Consider the following 20,918-nt stretch of genomic DNA (forward strand, 5'->3'; position numbering starts at 1 on the left):
CCTCAAGGTATTCAAAACTGATTTTACATACGTTGTTAACCCTTTAGATGTTGCACAAGAGTTATTGGCAAATGGGGATGAAATTTGAGAATTTCATTTTTTTGTCTAATATTTCATTTTAACCCATTTTTTCCACTAACAAAGCAAGGGTTAACAGCCAAACAAGACTGTATCTTTATTGCCCTGACTCTGCCGTTTACAGAAACACCCAATATGTGGCCGTAAACTACTGTACGGCCACACAGCGGGGCGTAGAGTGAAAGGTGCGCCGTTTGGTTTTTGGAAGGCTGATTTTTATGGACTGGTTTATTTACACCATGTCCCATTTGAAGCCCACTGATGCACCCCTAGAGTAGAAACTCCCTAAAAGTGACCCCCATCTAAGAAACTACACCCCTCAAGGTATTCAAAACTGATTTTACATACGTTGTTAACCCTTTAGGCGTTGCACAAGAGTTATTGGCAAATGGGGATGAAATTTGAAAATTTCATTTTTTTGCCTTATTTTCCATTTTAACCCATGTTTTCCACTAACAAATCAAGGGTTAACAGCCAAACAAGACTGTATCTTTATTGCCCTGACTCTGCCGTTTACAGAAACACCCAATATGTGGCCGTAAACTACTGTACGGCCACACAGCGGGGCGTAGAGTGAAAGGTGCGCCGTTTGGTTTTTGGAGGGCTGATTTTTATGGACCGGTTTATTTACACCGTGTCCTGTTTCAACCCCCCTGATGCACCCCTGGAGTCGAAACTCCCTAGAAGTGACCCCATTTTGGAAACTACAGGATAAGGTGGCATTTTTTTGGGTAGTATTTTTAGGGTAAATATGATTTTTGGTTGCTCTATATTACATTTTTGTGAGGCAAGGTTACCAAAAATTGAAATTCTGATATTTCATCTCCATTTGCCATTAACTGTTGAGGAACACCTAAAGCAGGCATCCTCAAACTGCGGCCCTCCAGCTGTTGCAAAACTACAACTCCCAGCATGGCCGAACAGCCTACAGCTATCAGTCTACAGCAGGGCATTGTGGGAGTTGTAGTTTTACAACAGCTGGAGGGCCGCAGTTTGAGGATGCCTGACCTAAAGGGTTAATAAAGTTTGTACAATCAGTTTTGAATACCTTGAGGGGTGTAGTTTCTTAGATGGGGTCACTTTTAGGGAGTTTTTACTCATGGGGGGCTTCAAAAGGGATATGGTGTCAATAAAAAAAGCTATCAAAATCGGCCTTCCAGAAACCATGTCGGTCCTTTCCTTTTGCGGCCTCCCTTTTACTGATACAGCAGTTTACAACCACAAATGTGGCGTTTCTGTAAACTGCAGTATCAGGGTAATAAATTTAAACTTTTGTTTGGTTGTTAACCCTTGTTTTGTTACCGGAAAAAACTGATTGAAATGGAAAAGTGCCAAAAATAGCGGTTTTGGCACCGTTTATTTTTGTTTTTTTAACCGTGTTAATCTGGCGAGTTAGGTCATGCGATATTTTTATAGAGGAGATTCTTACGGACGCGGCGATACCTAATAAGTCTACTTTTTTTACACAATTATTTAGGTTTTTGACTATATTATCTTTTTTGATACAAATTTTTTGGGGGGTATCTCTAAAGTCTAAGTGTCATTTTTTTTATTTTATTTTATCCAATTATCCTATGTGGGGGCTCATTTTTTGCGGGATGAGCAGACGGTTTTATTGGCACTATTTTGGGGGCTATATGACTTTTTGATCGCTCGCTATTAAACTTTTTATTATGTAAGGTGACAAAAAAAACCTTTTTTTCTGGACCGTGTTAATCTGGGGGGTTAGGTCATGGGGTATTTTTATAGAGGAGATTATTACCGACGCGGCAATACCTAATATGTCTACTTTTAATAAATTATTTACGTTTTTTGGGGTTTGAGAACCATTTTTTTTTATCCGATGTCAGTGCTAAATTGGGATATAAATTTAGTACTCCATGGAAGTGTGATACTCCCTGAAGCAACCGTCAATGCAGAGGCCCGGATGATCGGGGCACGTGTCGCACTGAGTAGTCGTGTCCTTCCGTATCCCCCTCCTGCGACACCTTTTTTGGGTTCGTCCCTTCTTTCCAGTATGGGGGACCACACCTGGAAAGTGTTGGCCAGGGACGATCCGGGCACCTACAGTTCACGAGGTACTCCAGCCTGCTCTTTCCCGGTCCGAAAAGATCAGGGCCTTGAGGACTGCCTCATAGAACTGGAGGAATGTCCCTGTACTGCCAGCGCTTCGGGATAGTACAAAAGAGTTGTACATGGCAACCTGTACCAAGTAGACCGCAACTTTTTTGTACCATGCCCGGGTTTTGCGCATGGCGTTATATGGCTTGAGGACTTGATCCGAGAGATCAACTCCTCCCATATACCGATTGTAGTTGACGATACAATCGGGCTTGAGGACCGTTGCCACGGTACCTCGCACAGGGACAGGGGTGATGCCATTACCATGAATTGTGGACAGCATAAGGAAATCCCTCTTGTCCTTATACCTGACCAGCAACAGGTTTCCAGTGGTCCCACAAGCAGACGTGGATCTGGCGGCAAGGGACTGGAACAAGGGGATACTGGTATAAAAGTTATCCACGTACAGTTGGTAACCCTTATCCAGCAGTGGGTGCATAAGATCCCACACAAGTTTCCCGGTAACACCCAGAGTGGAGGGACATTCTGGGGGTTGAATCTGGGAATCTCGCCCCTCGTATACACGAAATTTGTAAGTGTACCCTGAGGTACTCTCACAAATTTTGTATAGCTTCACGCCATACCTCACCCGCTTGGAAGGCACATACTGGCGGAAAATGAGTCTCCCCTTAAACGCAATGAGAGACTCATCAACCACGACCTCCCTTCCAGGTACACAGGCCTCCATGAATTTGGCCCCAAAGTGATCGATGACTGGCCGTATCTTATACAGACGGTCATGGGCAGGATCACCTCGGGGGGGACATGCTGCATTATCAGGATAATGCAGACATTTCCGGATGGCCTCAAACCGGGAGCGTGTCATGGCCGTACTGTAAAGTGGGGTCTGGTATAGGACGTCCCCACTCCAGTACAGCCTGGCACTGGGTTTCTTGACCAGGCCCATATGCAGCACGAGGCCCCAAAATGTCCTCATTTCGGCTGCACTGACCGGCGTCCAGCCACCGGGCCTGGCCAAAAAGGAGCCCGGGTGTTGAGCGACGAACTGTTGGGCGTACAGATTTGTCTGCTTCACCATCAGATTTACCAGTGGGTCACTGAAAAAATGACAAAAAAAGTCATATTCAGTGTAGCCCACTATGGAAATCTGGATTCCTGATTGGCCTACAAAATCAGGAATCACGGGCTCGTATCGCTCTGGGCTACACCAGACTAGTTCACCGGCAGGGTGCTCCGGTGGATTTAACTGGTGGGCTGGGAAACCAGTACGAGCCCCAGAGCTGCTTATACTAGTGTGGGCCACAGGGTCCCTAACATCGCGGTCCCCTTGCTCTGCCTGCGGCGTCTCCGCCGCCTTTTGGGGCTCATCATCATCGCTAGATGATGAGGAGGATGCGGATGACAACAGGAATGTGGGGTCATCCTCATCCTCATCCTCACTGGGACTCTCGGAGTCGGAGGCAAGCTGGGTGTATGCCTCCTCGGCCGAGAACGTCCGGCGGGCCATAGGGGAGTGTGTGTCTGCGTGTATTTGTTCGTGTGTGTAACTCTTTATTTGGTGTGCGTGTGTGTGGGGGCACGGGTGTTCACAAACTCACCCTAAAACTAACAGAAAAAAATATATATAAACTAACTAAAAAAAAAGGGCAAAAAATGTGTGAAAAAAAATTCTAAACCGCTGATCAACCGTCCGAAGTTGATCAGCGGTGGGGTGTGCGATGCGCTAACAGTGGCCGGACGCTAAGTGCCGGCCACAGTCAGCGTACACAAAAAAAAAAAAAAAAAAGCACCCCAAAAAAGGTGGGGGGGGGGGGCAAGTGGCAGCACCCCTGGGGGGGGTCTAGGGTCACACAGCTGTGCTGTGGACCCCAGACACCCTAACTTAAGGTGATGCAATCAAAGTTCAAAAAACTACCTTTCCCTTTTTTTTCCCTGCCTAACCCAAACTTTCCCTATGCTGTCCCTATGTACCTGATGGGGTGCTGGGGGCAGAGATCGGGTCCCGGGGGCACAGATCAGGGTGCTGGCAGCGGTGGCAGGCAACTCCTCTCTCCTCCGGCTCTGGAACACAAAAGGAGGAGGAGAGGAGCGCCTGCCTCTTTTGAATATAGCGCCGGACCGCCCACAGACCAATCAGAAAGCGATCCTGAGTGGTGATGTCACCATCACCACTCAGGATCGCTGGATGGTGATTGGTGGGGTGAAATCACACCACCATCCTGTTCCGGATTATCGGGTCTTCAGAGACCCGAATAACCCGGAAACGCAGAAAACCGCAGGTCCACCCAAAAATGACCCCATTTTAGAAACTACGGCCCTCAAGGTATTCAAAGCTTATTTTACAAACTTTGTTAGCCTTTTAGGTGTTCCACAAGAATTAAAGTAAAATGGAGATTACATTTCTGAATTTCACTTTTTTGGCAGATTTTCCATTTTAATCAATTTTTTTCCAGTAACAAAGCAAGGGTTAACAGCCAAACAAAACTCAATATTGATTACCTTGATTCTGTAGTTTACAGAAATGCCCCATATGTGGTCGTAAACTGCTGTACGGGCATACGGCAGGGCGCAGAAGGAAAGGAGCACCATATGGTTATTGGAGGTCAGATTTCACTGGGATAATTTTAAGTTGTCATGTTACATTTGAAGATCACCCCTAGAGTAGAAACTCCAAAAAAAGACCCCATTTCACATACAAATGAGCACTCGCAAGTGCCCAGGGGCGGCGTTCAGTGTGTAGGTGCCCAGGCTGATTTGCCTTCTTTTCACTTTACTCCTCCCCAGCCTCTGCCTTTGCCAGCCCTCCAAGTCTCTTGCCTCATCGATAGGTCCAGACTTGGAGTGCGGGCAAAGGCAGAGGCTGGGGAGGAGTAAAGTGAAAAGAAGGCAGAGCAGCCTGGGCACCTACACACTGAACTCCTCCCCTAGGCACTTGCGAGTGCTCATTTGCATATGAATTAAACTTTGTTTTTCCTGCTGGTGCAAGTCTAAAGACAAAGACAAAGGTACCGTTACAATCCTGTATAGGTGTGCTACAGAGCCATGTAAGAACTGTATATGGCCATATGGAGGTGACAGACTCCCTTTAAGTATTTTCAAGAACTTTAGTTGAGGCATTTTAATGACTCCTTTAGTCATATGACAAGCTGGACAATATTTATCTACAGTTATACTGTTTTGGTAGGGTCTTCCTTTCATAGAGGGTTTATTAGTGTTAAATAACACCCTATAATGCGTTGTTGCAGTTCGGTTGCGTTAGCTATACATTTTATGTGTAATTTCTTACTTTTGGGTACTTTTTGTATATTTTTATATGTTTTGTTTTTTACACTGAACAAAAATATAAACACAACACTTTTGATTTTGCTCCCATATTGCATGAGCTGAACTCAAAGATCTGAAACATTTTTTCACACACAAAAGACCCATTACTCTCAAATATTGTTCACAAATCTGTCTAAATCTGTGTTAGTGAGCACTTCTCCTTTGCCGAGATAATCCATCCCACCTCACAGGTGTGGCATATCAAGGTGCTGATTAGACAGCATGAATATTGCACAGGTGTGCCTTAGACTGCCCATTATAAAAGGACACTCTGAAATGTGCAGTTTGATCACACAGCACAATGCCACAGATGTCACAACGTTTGAGGGAGCGGGCAATTGGCATGCTGACTGCAGGAATGCCTACCAGAGCTGTTGCCAGTGTAATGAATATTCATTTCTCTACCATAAGCCGTCTTTAAAGGCGTTTCAGAGAATTTGTCAGTACATCCAACCGGCCTCACAATCTCAGACCACGTGTAACCACACCAGTCCAGTACCTCCACATACAGCATGTTCACCTCCATGATAGTCTGAGACCAGCCTCCCGGATAGCTGCAGCAACAATTGGTTTGCATAACCAAAGAATTTCTGCACAAACTATCAGAAACCGCCTCAGGGAAGCTCATCTAATGCTCATCGTCCTCATCGTGGTCTGGACCTGACTGCAGTTTGTCATTGTAACCGACTTGAGTGGGCAAATGCTCACATTCAATGGTGTCTGGCACATTGGAGAGGTGTTCTGTTCACGGATGAGTCACTGTTTTCACTGTTTAGGGCACATGGCAGACAGAGTGTGTGGCATCGTGGGGTTGAGCAATTTGCTGACGTCAACATTGTGGATCGAGTGGCCCATGGTGGCGGTGGGGTTATGGTATGGGCAGGCGTATGTTATGGACAACGAACATAGGTGCATTTTATTGATTGCATTTTGAATGCACAGAGATACTGTCACGGTTTGCGGTGGGGAAAACCCCCAGCCGTGCGGTTCCAGGAGAAGGTAGGGTTACCACTTGGCCGGGACCACAGAGTTAGGGAGCAGGTCACCTCCTATAGCGTCCCTAACGCTGACCCTGTCTCCTGTCTGCATGAGCCGACCTTGGTGGTAGGAGGGCTCATACGCCGGAACCTAAAAGTCCCTACAAGCCCTCAAGTCGGCCCTGAACTAGGGGACAGAGTAAGACAACCTGCTCCTCCTAGACACGGAGGAGCAGGAGTCTCAACGGCCAAGCAACACAGGGGGATACAAAAACAGCTATGGCAGTGGCAGGCAAATGGAAACAACTCATCACTCACCTGCCACAGACAACACTACCAGGAACCCATGTGCAGGTGCTGTAAGTACAAGACAACAACGGACACAGCACACACCAGACATCACACAGGAACCCTGACCATAGGCGGCAATAACACAATCCCATACACACCTAAATAACACCGTGAAACATAGAATATACTGACAAAGGTTTATGACCAGAAGGATGGTCCCCACCAGGCAGATGGAGGAGACAGGAGGCTGCTCCAGCCAGCATGGCTGAGAGCAACCTACTGAACCCAGCCAGGGACTGAGGCTTTATAGGCCAAGAGGCCACACCCAACGGTCAGAACACACCCAGTGACATCACACACACACTGGGAAGGGAATTAACCCTTCCAGCACCACAGAAGGGAAACTCACATAAAGGGGAAAGCACACAACCTCACTCACCTGTCTCCGACGGCAACGGCATGCGTGGCAACCGTGTCCTCCAGAACAGCCAACAGGCCGAGACACTTCCACAGCATGCAAACATCACCAGACGTTGCCGGGGACAACCACAGGTGAAGGGAGGAGTCCAGGTGCATACTAAACATCACCTCGTGCACAACAAACAAACAAGGAAGTGCACAATATCACACGTTGCCAAGGGCAACCGCACACATGCCTATTGTCCGCGGCAACCGCACCTGAGGCGAACAACTAAGTGCCCCCAGCTGCGGTTGACAACACCAAGCCGCGGGCAACCGCATGCGGCTCCCAAGGAGTCACGACCATGACCAAGGGTCGTGACAGATACCGTGATGAGATCCTGAGGCCCATTGTTGTGCCATTCATCCACGACAATCACCTCATGATACAGCATGATAATGCAGGGCCCCATATTGCAAGGATCTGTACACAATTCCTGGAAGCTGAAAACATCCTAGTTCTTGCGTGACCATCATAATCACCAGACAAGTCACCCATTTAGCATGTTTGGGATGCTCTGTATCGGCGTATCTGACAGCGTGTTCCAGTTCCTGCCAATATTCTGCAATGTTGCACAGCTATTGAAGAGGAGTGGACCAACATTCCACGGGCCACAATCAACAACCTGATCAACTCTATGGGATAGAAATGTGTTGCACTGCGTGAGGCAAATGCTGACTACACCAGACACTGACTGGTTTTCTGACTCCCCCCCCCCCCCCCCCCCCAGTAAGGCAAAACTGTGCACATTTCAGAGTGGACTTTTGTTGTGGGCAGTTTAAGGCACACCTGTGCAATATTCATGCTGTCTAATCAGCACCTTGATATGCCACACCTGTGAGGTGGGATGGATTATCTCGACAAAGGAGAAGTGCTCACTTACACAGATTTGTGAACAATATTTGAGAGTAATGGGTCTTTTGTGTATGTAGCAAATGTTTTAGATCTTTGAGTTCAGCTCATGTAAAAAAAAAAAAAAACATTTGTAATTATTGAACAATTGTTCATTCAGTCCATATGACTTGGGCCCTGAACAGCTAGAAATGAAGATATTGCTGGTAGTTTCATTGCTGTGACGCCTGCTGCTCCTCTCCAGAGTTCTTCTGAAAGTTAGCTGAATAATAAAAGTACTGGCAAGCTCCTGTTGCAGAAACCCCCCCATCTCCTCTCCTGTCTTTCCCTCCTCCCTAGATTGCCCTGCAAAGTAACTCAGTGCTGGGGGAGGGAGCCTAATGCTGAGAAGTGACTGGCAGAGCCTGTCTTAGAAAATACCCAGGAACACTACACTGCTTCTTATAGTCCATTCGCTTTCTGGCAATGTGCTTTCATGTAGCTTCCTGGGAAAATACAGAGTGCTCACAACATCACTAAGGAAAAGCAGCAGAAGTAGAAGGACGAAAAAGAAGGAGGTGGAGGAGGCCTTCACCTACATAAATAAATAAGACATTTTGACAGAACAAGTCCTAATGGTAGAGGGCTGGACCAGGATGAAGAGCAGCCTGCACAGTGCCCCAGGCTCCAGCCCTCATCACCGAGGAGAATGGGTGACACAATTTTAGGATATCAGGAGGCAGACGTATTGTTCCGGATGAAACATCCTCATACTTACATCATGCATCTACAGTAGAGTGACTCCTAAGAGTTGGCCTTACTTCCAGCTGCCAGTAATTGAATGAACAGTGACGAGGCCTTGCCGAGGAGAGACGGTGAACACAGGACATTTATCCGAGAAACACTACTACCTGCTGGACCTCTTCTGGATCAGTGCCATCCTGCCAAGAACCAGGGGAAAGCATTTAATATTGGAGGTGGGGATGGCAGCAGGGAGTATCACCACTCTCCCAATAGGACCAGATGATGGGGGTAGCACTCCATTTCCCCCAGGAAACTTTAAAGACCCCAAGAGACTCTACTGTAAGAATGGAGGATTCTTCTTGAGGATTAATTCAGATGGGAAAGTAGACGGATCTCGTGAGAAGAGTGATTCACATAGTAAGTGTTTTATATTGAAGCATTATTTTGAATTTGAATATGTTGGTAAAAAATGATGGAAATATAAAATCTAGAACAAAACCACTGCTAAAATGACATATCCGTAGAGTTTGCTGCAACAGATTACAAATATGTCAGATTTTATGAAGATTGTTAAATTGTGGTTAGTGTGACAATTCCTGGGTGTCCCATGCTTCATTAACAGAATACTTCACATTCTCCTATACAAATGCTAGGTGACAACCACTAATGGCAGCCATTACAGCCACCGCACAGCTATTCACCACCAAATCTGCATTTTATATACTTACATCCCCTGCTGCCTACTGCTATATCTGTGTAACCTTTACTCTGCAATTATTCTGATGAACGGTGCTATAAATCCCATCCAGATGATTCAACATGTGAATTTCCTGAACTAAAGGTAAATAGTAAAACTTGTATTTTAATAACACAAACATATTCTGCTGAAAACATACAGAATGACACATTCTGAAAGCCAAGCATCTGGCACTAATGAAATCCAGGACAGAGGCATCTGCCCTCCAGGGCTTACAATTGTAAGAAACCCCTTGTGACTAGCAGCCAATGATGAACCATTCCTGTAATCAACAGATGCCCCCTGGAGTAACTCTTTAATCGTGGGCTTCCTTTATGAAATTGTAGAAGTGCAACTTTTGTTTGCACCCATGACCATGTATGTATGCCATGTATTTTTCCATACTGTACCTACGTGCCGCCATATAAAAATGATTTGCAGCATTATATCCTCCAATTTTTCCAACCAAATGGAGTACAAGATCTTCATTGAAGTTAAGGCAGATTTATACCGCCCAGGTGAAGGTGCTGCCGATCACCTGATAAATTAGGAAAATGCTTAATAATTGGGTGAAAGTACCTTTCATGCAGCACATTAAATAAGACTGTGCTGAGGAGGAGAGATGGCAGTAGCCATACAGTCCCATGCAGTGGAGGAAATCGCTCAATGTAAATGTAGTTCTCCACCTCCACTGACGAGCAGGTAGTTATCGGGAAGAAATGGTCCCACTCCCTTACTGATAATTGCCTGCTTGCTCAGCACACCTACTGTAAATGAGTCATTAGTTGCTAAGCTATTCTTGTGGTAGTAGGGGCAACGGGGCACCACCAAAGAGGCGAGGTGAGGCGACTGCCTCAGGGAGCACCAGGTAGGGGCAAGCGGGGGATTATCTGTTTCTGCAGTCAGGACCGGCATTAGGGGGGACAATCTGGGAAATTGCGCAGGGCCCCCATGGTCTAAAGGGCCCCCTGCTTCAGTGCTGCTGTTCAGCTGAACGTCTGTGGAAGCAAACGGGCGGACAGCTGAAAAGCTGCACTTTACAATGCAGTGTAAGGCCCCCTCCGTGTACACATAACACAAGTCATTACCACAGTGCTGCTCTGCAAACTGACAGCTCCGGACACCAGCAACACTCTTCTACTGGAGCTGTAGGACCTGCCATGATGTCACATGCAGGAGGCGGAGCTCAGCAGAGAAGAGGGGGATGAAGGACCTGCAATGACCTCACCCTCATGTGACCAGAACAGGAGGCGGAGCTCAGCAGTGCATTAAAGTAATGAAGAAGACCAGTGATGCATGGGAAGAGGTGAAGGATTCAATGTAAGTGCCAGGGAAGTGCTGGGAGCTGTAGTCCTCTCATCTTATAACTCCTGTTATATAATATCAGAGTACATTACAAGATGAGGTATGAGGAGAGGACTAAAACTCCCAGCATGTCCAGCTTGTTATGTAATATCGGAATACATTACAAGAGGAGGTATAACATGAGAGGACCACAACTCTCAGCATGTCCAGGCCATTATTAATGTAATATCAGGGTAAATTACAACACCCTGGATAAGCTCGGAGTTGTAGTCCTCTCCTCTTATAATGTACTCTGATATTACATAATAACGGCTTGTATATGCTGGGAGTTCTCTTATATGTCCCCCTGTAATGTGCTCTGATATTAAATAATAATGGCTTAGACATGCTGTGAGTTATAGTTCTCTCCTGTTATACCTCCTGCGGTAATGTGCTCTGCATTAGGGCCGGGACAATGGATAGGGGAGGGTAGTCATCCGCCTAGGGCGCCACTTCGCTACCCATAAAGGGGGAGGCGCAGTCACGGCCGTCCAACTTCACAAGCCTCAGGCCGCTAGGCCTCAAGCCTGTGAGGCATTAGAACAGCCCAAGAAGCCGCAATGACATCAACACAATCTCCTGCGCTTGGTCTCGCATGATGACATGATCATGTGAGAACCGAAGCAGGAGCGGTGATGTCATTGGGACGACATGCATCAGGACCCAGCAACACAAGCAACAGATAAAACTGTGGTCTGCATCGCAGAGAGTGGCGGGGGATGGGAGGGAGGTGTTTATTTTTTTATACTAAATTTCCCCACTGCTAGGGCCCTTGGAAAGGGGGGAAGGAGATCATAATATATACCTGGCACTACTGGGGAGGAATGGAGGTGCATTATATACTGGCACTACTGGGGAACATTATATATACTGGCACTGTGGGGGGGAGCATTATATATTGGAATTAGTGGGGGGCACTACAGGGGGACATTATGGTTATATTATTACTACTAGCGTACTGTAGGTGCACCCGGCACCCCATGCCAATCAGCTGTTTGAGGAGACGGCGTGCGCTATGCGCATGTCCCGTCTCCCTTCTCTCTTCCTGCTCACTGCTGTATGTCTATGGGACAGCACCAGTGAACAGTACGTGCCGTCTGCTCAAACAGCTGATCGGCGGGGGTGTCAGGACATCAGACAAGATATAACAAGATTTGGAGCCCCACTTTTGATTTTGCCCAGGGCCACATTTTGTCTAAACCGGCCCTATCTGCAGTATAGTATTGGGAAGCAAGGTGGGCACAGTATGTGGCGCTGTATGTAATGTTTTCCGAGTATGTCTTTAACAGTAGAGCTGGAGGGAAGGGGTTCGGTTAAGAAATTGTCATTGGGGAGTTTAGGGTGCGTTTCAGTTTTTGCCTCAGGCAGCCTAGGTGCACCCCTGAGTAGGAAGATATTCCCCTAACTCCTTAGCCTGCCAACCAAATTAAATCCCAATATGAATCACTGTTGTAATGAAAACTTAGGGCCCTTTTTACGCAATCTGAGGATTGAGGCAATTATTGCGAATCAATGTTTGTACAACACTGACTCCCAATAATTGCCCCATGTAATGCATGTAAAAACGCTTGTGGGTCAGGTGATCATATCTTTCATATGTTACCACAGCACATTGCCCTTTGTAAATGGGGATTTGCTGCTGACAAACTATGTAACTGTGTGCGGATGAATGATCATAGTAATGATCATTCATCTCCATACAGTACCCATGATTGCTGGATGTAAATACAACTAATGAGCAGGAAAAATCAGGAATAGACGTTCCGATCATTGTTCACTCTATCAGGCAGGGTAAAAGGGCCCTATACTAATAACTAGAGACACAGTTTCTAGTAATAAAGGAATCAAAGCATCTGTTCACACTAGTGACATAGCTTCCATTTATAATGGAGCCATAGCAGCTAGAATCGTCAGGTTCTCATTGACTCATATTTTTGTTAAAGAGGTTTTCTAGTCCTTTTATATTTAAGGCCTATCCTCAAGATATATCAATATCTGATTTCATTTTTTTGTGCATACACTTACAAATCCTACTCTACTGTACGTGTGACATACTTTCAAGCATATCTAACATTTAATATGAAGGAGCCGAGCAGTAAGGGACAGGAAAGTGGCCGTGATGCTGATGGTGCACGCAGAGGCCGTGGCCCTGGGCGCATTGAAACTGTGCCTGCTGCCAGAGCACAAGAAACACACTCATCCACGATACCTAGCTTTATGTCCCAGTTTGCAGGGCAGCGCAGGACAACGCTCTCGAAGTCAGACCAGTGCGACCAGGTGGTCGGTTGGATTGCAGCAGATAATGCTTCCAGTCGGTTAAGCACCACCCTGTCTTCCACCAAGTCCAGTCTCAGTAGCCAAGAGATTAAACAATATCAGTCACAAAATACACATAGATTTTCGTTCATATATAGTGATCCTATGCAAAAAAGAACATCCTACAGTAACGTACCCACTCAGTGTACATAAACATACACAAACAAAAGATAAACTGAGACTAAACAGGTTTAGTAGCAAAATGTAAATATACGTTATTCAATATTTCACAAACGTTATATGTATGATGTAATACATCAGATAAAAAAGTGGACTACACCTGAGGGGACATGACACAATCAAACAATAGGTGGAAGGCAATAAGGCAACCACAATTAACTAGAGTATACACCAAATACACTGATATGTAAAAGTATCATATAAATATCAAAAGTATTTAGATCATATAAAAGTGCAAGTGTGTATCTCCATAAATACATGTATACAGGGAATATCCTATCGATATCCTATAAATATCACAAATATCCAGATCGTATCAAAGTACAAATACATATCTCCATAGGTACTTAGAGAACAGCTATCAATGCCCTAAAAAATGGAGCCATAAATGAAGGTATATACATGTATAAAGATCGGTCACTTGAATAGCCGCGTCCACTGTAAGTGAACACAAAATTCACAGAGATCGATCTTCCTGTAACATATATCAAACGACCAAGTGTACCAAAAATAACATATGCCACTTTTGCAAAAAAACGACCTCACACCATAAAGTAACATACCCATGAAACAGTAGTGACATATGGACAAGTGCTTTCGGCCAGGAACGATACATTTCCCTGACGCACACTAGGTGAACATTGTGCAGGCCAGGAGCGAGTTGTACCCTGGGATGGCACAGGTACAACGCCTCCTCCTCCACTTCCACCTCAGAATTATCCTCTTGCAGCACCAGTCAACCATCAGCAGGTAGCTGGAAGCAGTGTAGCACTGCAGTGGGGAAGCGTCAACAGGCCGTGCTTAAGCTGATCTGCTTAGGAGACAAACAGCATACCACTGTAGAGCTGTGACAGGGGATAAGAGACCAGACTGAGCTGTGGCTCTCGCCACTCAACCTAGAACCAGGCATGGTTGTGTCTGATAATGGGTGTAAGTTGGTGGCAGCTTTGGAGCTTGGCAAGCTCACACACATCCCATGCCTAGCCCACGTCTTCAACTTAGTGGTTCAGCGGTTTCTCAATTTGCCTGAGTTACTGGTGAAGGTGCGGCGCGTGTGTACCCGTTTCCGCAAGTCATCGACAGCTTCCGTCCTTCTGTCAACGCTGCAGCAGAGCTTACAATTGCCAGCTCACCAACTGTTGTTCAACGTGAGCACACGTTGGAACGCGACATTACACACGTTGGCCAGGCTTCGTAAGCAGCAGAGGGCAGTAGTGGAATACCAGCTGCAACATGGTCGCCTTTCCAGTCAGCTTCTGCTTTTCACAAGCGAAGAGTAGGCATGGTTGTCTGACCTCTGTAAGTTTTAAGAAACTTTGAGGAATCAACACAGATGGTGAGCGGCGATAACGCTATTATCAGCGTCACCATCCCACTTCTGTGTCTACTCAAACGCTCACTGCTCACAATTAAGGCCAACACTTTGCATGTGGAAGAGGTGGAAATGGAGAAAGACATTACACAGGGTGATAGCCAGACCACCCTCAGTTTTTCTTCTCAGCGCAAATTGCATGATGATGAGGAGGAGAAAGAGGAGAAGGAGCAGGAGATGGTTGCCTCCGCTACAGAGGGTAGTACCCATGGAAGTTTAATTCCATATGTTCAGCGTGGATGGGCAGAAGAGGAGGAAGATTATGAGGAGATTGAGAGTCATCCTCCTGATGGCGACAGTGAAATTTTGCCTGTTGGGACTCTGGCACACATGGCTGACTTTATGTTAGGCTGCCTTTCCCGTGACCCACGTGTTTTACGCATTTTGGACACTGATTACTGGTTGTTCACCCTTCTCGACCCCCACTACAAAGATAACTTCTCATCTCTCATTCCTGTGGTGGAGAGGATGAGCAAAATGGTGCAATACCAGAAGGTCCTTGTGGAAAAATTTCTCCAAAAATTATTTTTGATGCTCAGATCAGCAGCAGGCACTCGCCCCTAATGTTTTAGAGAGTCAGCTCTGCAGCAGACCCTCACCCTTAATGTTTTAGATGGTCAGCTCAGAAGCAGGCCCTCGTCCCCGTAATGTTTTAGAGGGTCACCAGCAGGCTCTTGCTCCTAATGTTTTTGAGGGTCACTAGCAGGCCATCAATCATAATTTTTCAACTGTGTATGATGCCCTCCTTTATCTGTAATAAAGGGTGTATTGGAGTGACGATTCCTTGTAATTTTTGGAAGCCCTTTCACTTCACTTCACATCGTTCCCAGCAGCAACCTGGGAGTCCAAGATGCATGCAGACATTCTCCCCATGCTGTTCCCGAACAATTTTGGTGGTGTTTCCATCAATTTCTGACCTTTTCCTATGAACCAGACACCATCCCCTCTTCAGAGCAGGGGGTGCCTGGTTTATTGCTCGGGTTCTCCCATTGACTTCCATTGTGCTCGGGTGCACCCGAGAATCTAGAGGTGTTCGACCCGAGCACCCGAGAACTTTAGTGCTTGATCAGCACTAGTCAACATCTACGTAGCAGTCCTACAAAGATTTTTTTTTGTAATGGCCCAATGAACTAAACACTCTAAACATAGCATGACTTTATTATTACTGTCATTAATGATAAACATATTAATTCTTAAAGGCAATGGTACGTGAGGCAGTTAAAAGCACAGCGTTCAGTAATATAGGCCTCTTTCACATGTCAGTGAATCATGGATATGGATGTGCTGCCACAATTGACACACATATCCATTGAATTCAATGTGTATATAATAACACATCAGTGGTTTCCAATGACCGTGGGTCTGTGGTGACACTGTTGAAGTGTGCCCTATTTTTTTTTATGGATCTCTCACACACATCATTGGTCAGTGAAAACCATGGACACACAAAGATGCCATTGGTGTTTGGTCAGTGGTTTTCTTAGATTGTTGGTAGGAATTGCTCTGGAAATTATTTTTAAGCCTCATAGTGTCCAAGGAATATGGATGATGTCCATGGAATATGGTTGATACAGCAAGAGTGTCCATGGAATATGGATGATACAGTGAGAGTGTCCATGGAATATGGATGAAACAGACACATGAACCAAACACAAAGTCTTCACGAACATCTTCACTGATGAACAATTGACCTGCTTGTCACAGATATGATGACAGACATGAGCACAAAAAATATTCATTTAAATTGAAGAGACCAAAAAAATGTATCGTTACATGCTCCTGCCTACAGCATGTACTATTTTTCACTCATTGTGGACAATAGCATTCATGACAAGGGGTTGGCGTAGTAGGTGGTTGCCTAGGGCACCTTTAAAGTTCTGCCTTTCAATTTCTTTATACAGTATCTAAATGGAAACGGTATATACATACTGTATGTGAGCATTACAACTAGGCTTGAGCGAAATGAGCTTTGGATCATAGATCTGAAGTCAATTCTTTCAAAAACTTTGTTGGTAATGCTGTTTCCGTACAGCATTTAAATGTATTGGCTCCGTGGAGGAAAACTTTGTCTCACCCGAAGTTCGAGACTTTGGTGAATTACTACTATCTGTGGATTTAAAATAGGAATCTAAAGTTGGCTTTGGTACTAAGGTACCAACCAGTACTAAACCCGACTTCATATTCCTATTTCAAAATGTTGTGTTTTTTTTATGGTTTTTTATTTATTTATATTTTTATTTAGTTTTTCGTTAACAACAAAGGAAGATAAAATATAACGAGGTATAAGGCATTTATGTCAGAAAAATACACAGTGAATACATGAGACATAATTATGTAACTGTATTGAGGATGTACAAATACAAGGATGGAGATATGATACATGTCAGCTGGCTGCAGACAGTTGGGCGGTTGAGAGTGAGGGCCAATTCCCCTGCATGCTGGCGAAGGCCCAGAGAGAGCTGTGAGAGGTGGTTAACATCAGTGCCTGCATGGGCTAAGGTATAGCGGGTATCCGACCCACGCCGTGAGCAGGCGCAATGTTTTTTTGGGGAAATCTATATTTTGACCATAATCATTTTTTAAGAAATGTGATGTGTATGTGAGTTTGCCATGAGGACAGTTCCTCAAATCTGTAGAGTTAATCCATTTTCAGTTGCCATTGCTCCATAGAGGGAATGGAAGTTTGTAGCCAAAACTTAGTGAGCAAAAGGCGAGCTGCTATCAACATCTGTTTGAAGATGTAGGGTATCTGTGTATAGTGTTCATCAGAGGAAATAGACAAAAGAGCTAGTTGTGGGGACGGTTGGATGGAGGTAAGGCACACCTTGTTGGCAAGAGAGAATACCTCGGTCCAACACCTGGAGATTAGGGGGCAGGACCACCAAATATGGAAGAAGGTTCCCCTCTCACCAAGGCACCTCCAGCATGTATCAGAGGCAGTCTCCGAGAAAAGAGATGTCTTGTCTGGTGTGTTATACCAGCGGGTGAGGATTTTGTATCCGTTCTCTTGGATCCGAACACAGCGGGAAGCCTTATGGGGGGATTCAAGAAGCTTGTGGAGGGAGGTGAAAGGTATCGTAATATTCATTTCTACCTCCCATTGTTTTATAAACGATGGCTTAGTTAGGACAGGGGGGAATCGTAATCTGCTGTAAAGTCATTTTTAAATAGGAATACCGATGCTTACCTAAGTCTCGCGCAACTTCGGGGGCGAGACAAAGTTTTCCCCCTTGGAGCCAATACATTTTAATGCTGTATGAAAACAGCATTTCAAATGAAGTTTTTGCACAAATCGACTTCAGATATATGATCCGAAGCACGATTCGCTCAAGCCTAATTACAACCACGTACACTACATGCATGCTTAGCACAGCCAAATGTTTATGCTACTGTGTCAATCAGAAGAGACTTCTTCAGAATCTTGCATTCTGTTCTTCGGGTAAACTTGTTGGGGTGGTCTAATCTGGACCAGTTAGTAGTTGTTCAGAATTACTGATATTCAATTGTTTGTCAATCTTTCAAACTGTTTTCCAGACTTTTTTACTCTCGTCATTAAGTCTCATAATAGGCTGACATTTCGTGTTCTGTAGAGATCGCTATTAAGCAGCCATCTCATTATCACCACAGGCATGATTACTATAGAAGCATACACCTTTATTTAGATGACACAGGATCCACCATTGACAATAGACAATGGTCACTGCTCACATTGTCCCCCTCCCTGCACAATGATCTCTGCACAGTTCACAGAGTATTCTTAAAACTCTCTCCAGCCAGCAGTTCCTATGGTCCATGTGACTGCTGTAAGGCATATTGTTGAATAGTGCTAACAATAGCAGTAAATGCAATGAAAAAAACAGCAGTCAGAAAATAAAAACATATGAGAAAATAGGAATATATTCCATTTTAGTGTTTGGTTTTAATTCTCTTTCTGCGTGACTATAACCAACCAATTTTGGCAATGGGGACCAGGCACCCTGTCTAGCAGGGCTGTCCATACACATGATCCTCTTTTGTCTAATGGGAATTTTTAGCTTTTACTTTTCTTACCTCTCTATTATTTGCTGAATTAAAAATATAAATTTCCAACACTGTGTCCCTACTTCCCTACAAATTATCTACTATTCATTTTATATGAAATTTGTACAAAACGTTTAGGATTATTAGATGTATAACATATCTAAATGAAGCCTCCTTGAATTTAGAATTCTGATGATTCCATTAAGATTGAATTAAAGGGATTCTGTCACCTCTTTTTACCCTATAGAGATGCGGACATGCACGGCTAGATCGCCGCTAGCATGTTCGCTATATATTTGTCCCATATCTTTGAGTGGTTTTATGGAGTGTAAAAAATGATTTTATATATATGTAAATCAGCCTGCTAAGGAACCCAAGGGACTGTACTAACCGTTCTGGAGCCCAGCACCGCCCCCCTGTGAAGGAGCCCAGCACTGCCCCGCATCCTCCGAATCTCCTCCTTGCTGAGAAAGTCAGAACGCCGTAATCCCGCGGTGCGCGAGCTCGCGCATGCGCAGTTCCTTCCCTGAGGCTGATGCCAGCACAGCGAAGGAACACTATGCCGGCACTATGCATCCGTGAGCTCGCGCATCGCGAGATTACGGCGATCTGACTTTCTGAGCATGGAGGACATTCCTGGATACAGGGGGTGCTGGGCTTCTTCACAGGGGTGCGTGGCTGGGCTCCAGAATGGTTAGCACAGCCCCTTGGGCTCCTTACCAGGCTGATTTACATATATATAAAATAATTTTTTACACTCCATAAAACCACTCAGAGCTATGGGACAGGTATATTGCGGACATGCTAGCGGCGATCTAGCCGTGCATGTCTGCATCTCTATAGGGTAAAAAGAGGTGACAGAATCCCTTTAAAGTCAGGAAAACTCCTTATTCACAATCTTAGCAGATCAGGAAATGAAATGTTTTTCTGCTCTTAACAAACTCTTACTTATGCCTCAATCTCAGCACACAGTAGTGAGTACATCATTATGCGCACTAACATCCTCATTCCTGAAACCTAGCTGAACCAGAAAATTGAGACATTGTCCATTCCACCCATCATATACCAATATTAGGCACAACTCTTTCCCATTTATCCTCACTAGTTTTCATACTCAAGGCTCTGAATGGGGGCCAATTGGCTAATATTGCCAATATTGTATAAATCCCTCTTATGCACATAGAAGAGCTCTGAACCAAGACGTGGGCTCCACAAGACTTCAGAAGGTGCCCTGTGGTATCTGGCACCAAGATATTGGCAGTTCTGTAGCTACATGGTGAAGCCTTCATGGGTCAGACTTTTTTCCAGATCTTATAGATGACTGAGATCTGTAGAATTTGGAGGGCAGTCAATCCGTTTAACACTAACACTCAGAGGGGCAGTCAGAGGTGTACAGTCACTTATACTCATAGGAACAGTCCGGGACAGGCTTATACATATAGCAAGCAAACAAAACATGACGCATATATACATACTGTATACACAAACTTTCATGCACACATATGCACCTTACACACACACACACACACACATATATATCTATATACAGTATATATAAATATGTACAGAACAAGAGCAGACACTGAGGATTACACCTAAGAACAGGAGAAGTGGTACTGCGCAGTGTTCAGATGTACAGAATAATCCAAATAATATCAGACACACAAGACTGATGAAGTCGTACTGTGCAGTGTCTTTTATATATATATGTGGGTGCTAGGTCCAGGGATGTAGCTGCTTACCCCAGATAAACAATGACGAAAAAAGGACAGCACTCCAGGTAAAAAGTAGTGGTCTTTAATCACCCATGTGGATGGCAACGTTTCAGCTCAAACAAGAGCCTTTTTCAAGCAATGAACACAGTATATGCTGGGGTATATATAGTCCAACCCCCATTACATCATAATACAATCAATCAACAATCAAGATTGAAAATAAAGTGCAGAGGTGCATAAATAGTATCAAAATACAGGTACAAATGTGTAAAACCCATAGGCGAACGTATCGCTATAGTGATATGGCAAATATATAATACATAGTGTATATATTATAACCTACAAAGAGGTAATTAATGCTCAAAAACAGGTGTACACAAAGTGGGAGGAACAAGAAATAATGACGCTACAAAAAGGAGGGGAAAGCGGTGACATACCCAGCGCCGCA

The 20,918-nt window shown here is 44.9% G+C and overlaps 1 protein-coding gene across 1 annotated transcript in view; it reads left to right on the forward strand.

Moving 5' to 3' along the window:
- The first annotated feature begins 8,509 nt into the window (after window positions 1-8,509).
- FGF2 (fibroblast growth factor 2) overlaps window positions 8,510-20,918 on the forward strand; it is a 45,615-nt gene continuing 33,206 nt past the window's right edge. Inside the window, exon 1 of the mRNA XM_044302218.1 lies at window positions 8,510-9,204. Within this exon, the coding sequence (XP_044158153.1) occupies window positions 9,027-9,204 (178 nt within the window). The 5' untranslated portion in view covers window positions 8,510-9,026. The remainder of the gene's footprint in view (window positions 9,205-20,918) is intronic.

Source organism: Bufo gargarizans, chromosome 1, assembly GCF_014858855.1.
Source record: "Bufo gargarizans isolate SCDJY-AF-19 chromosome 1, ASM1485885v1, whole genome shotgun sequence".
Classification (NCBI taxonomy): Eukaryota; Metazoa; Chordata; class Amphibia; order Anura; family Bufonidae; genus Bufo; species Bufo gargarizans.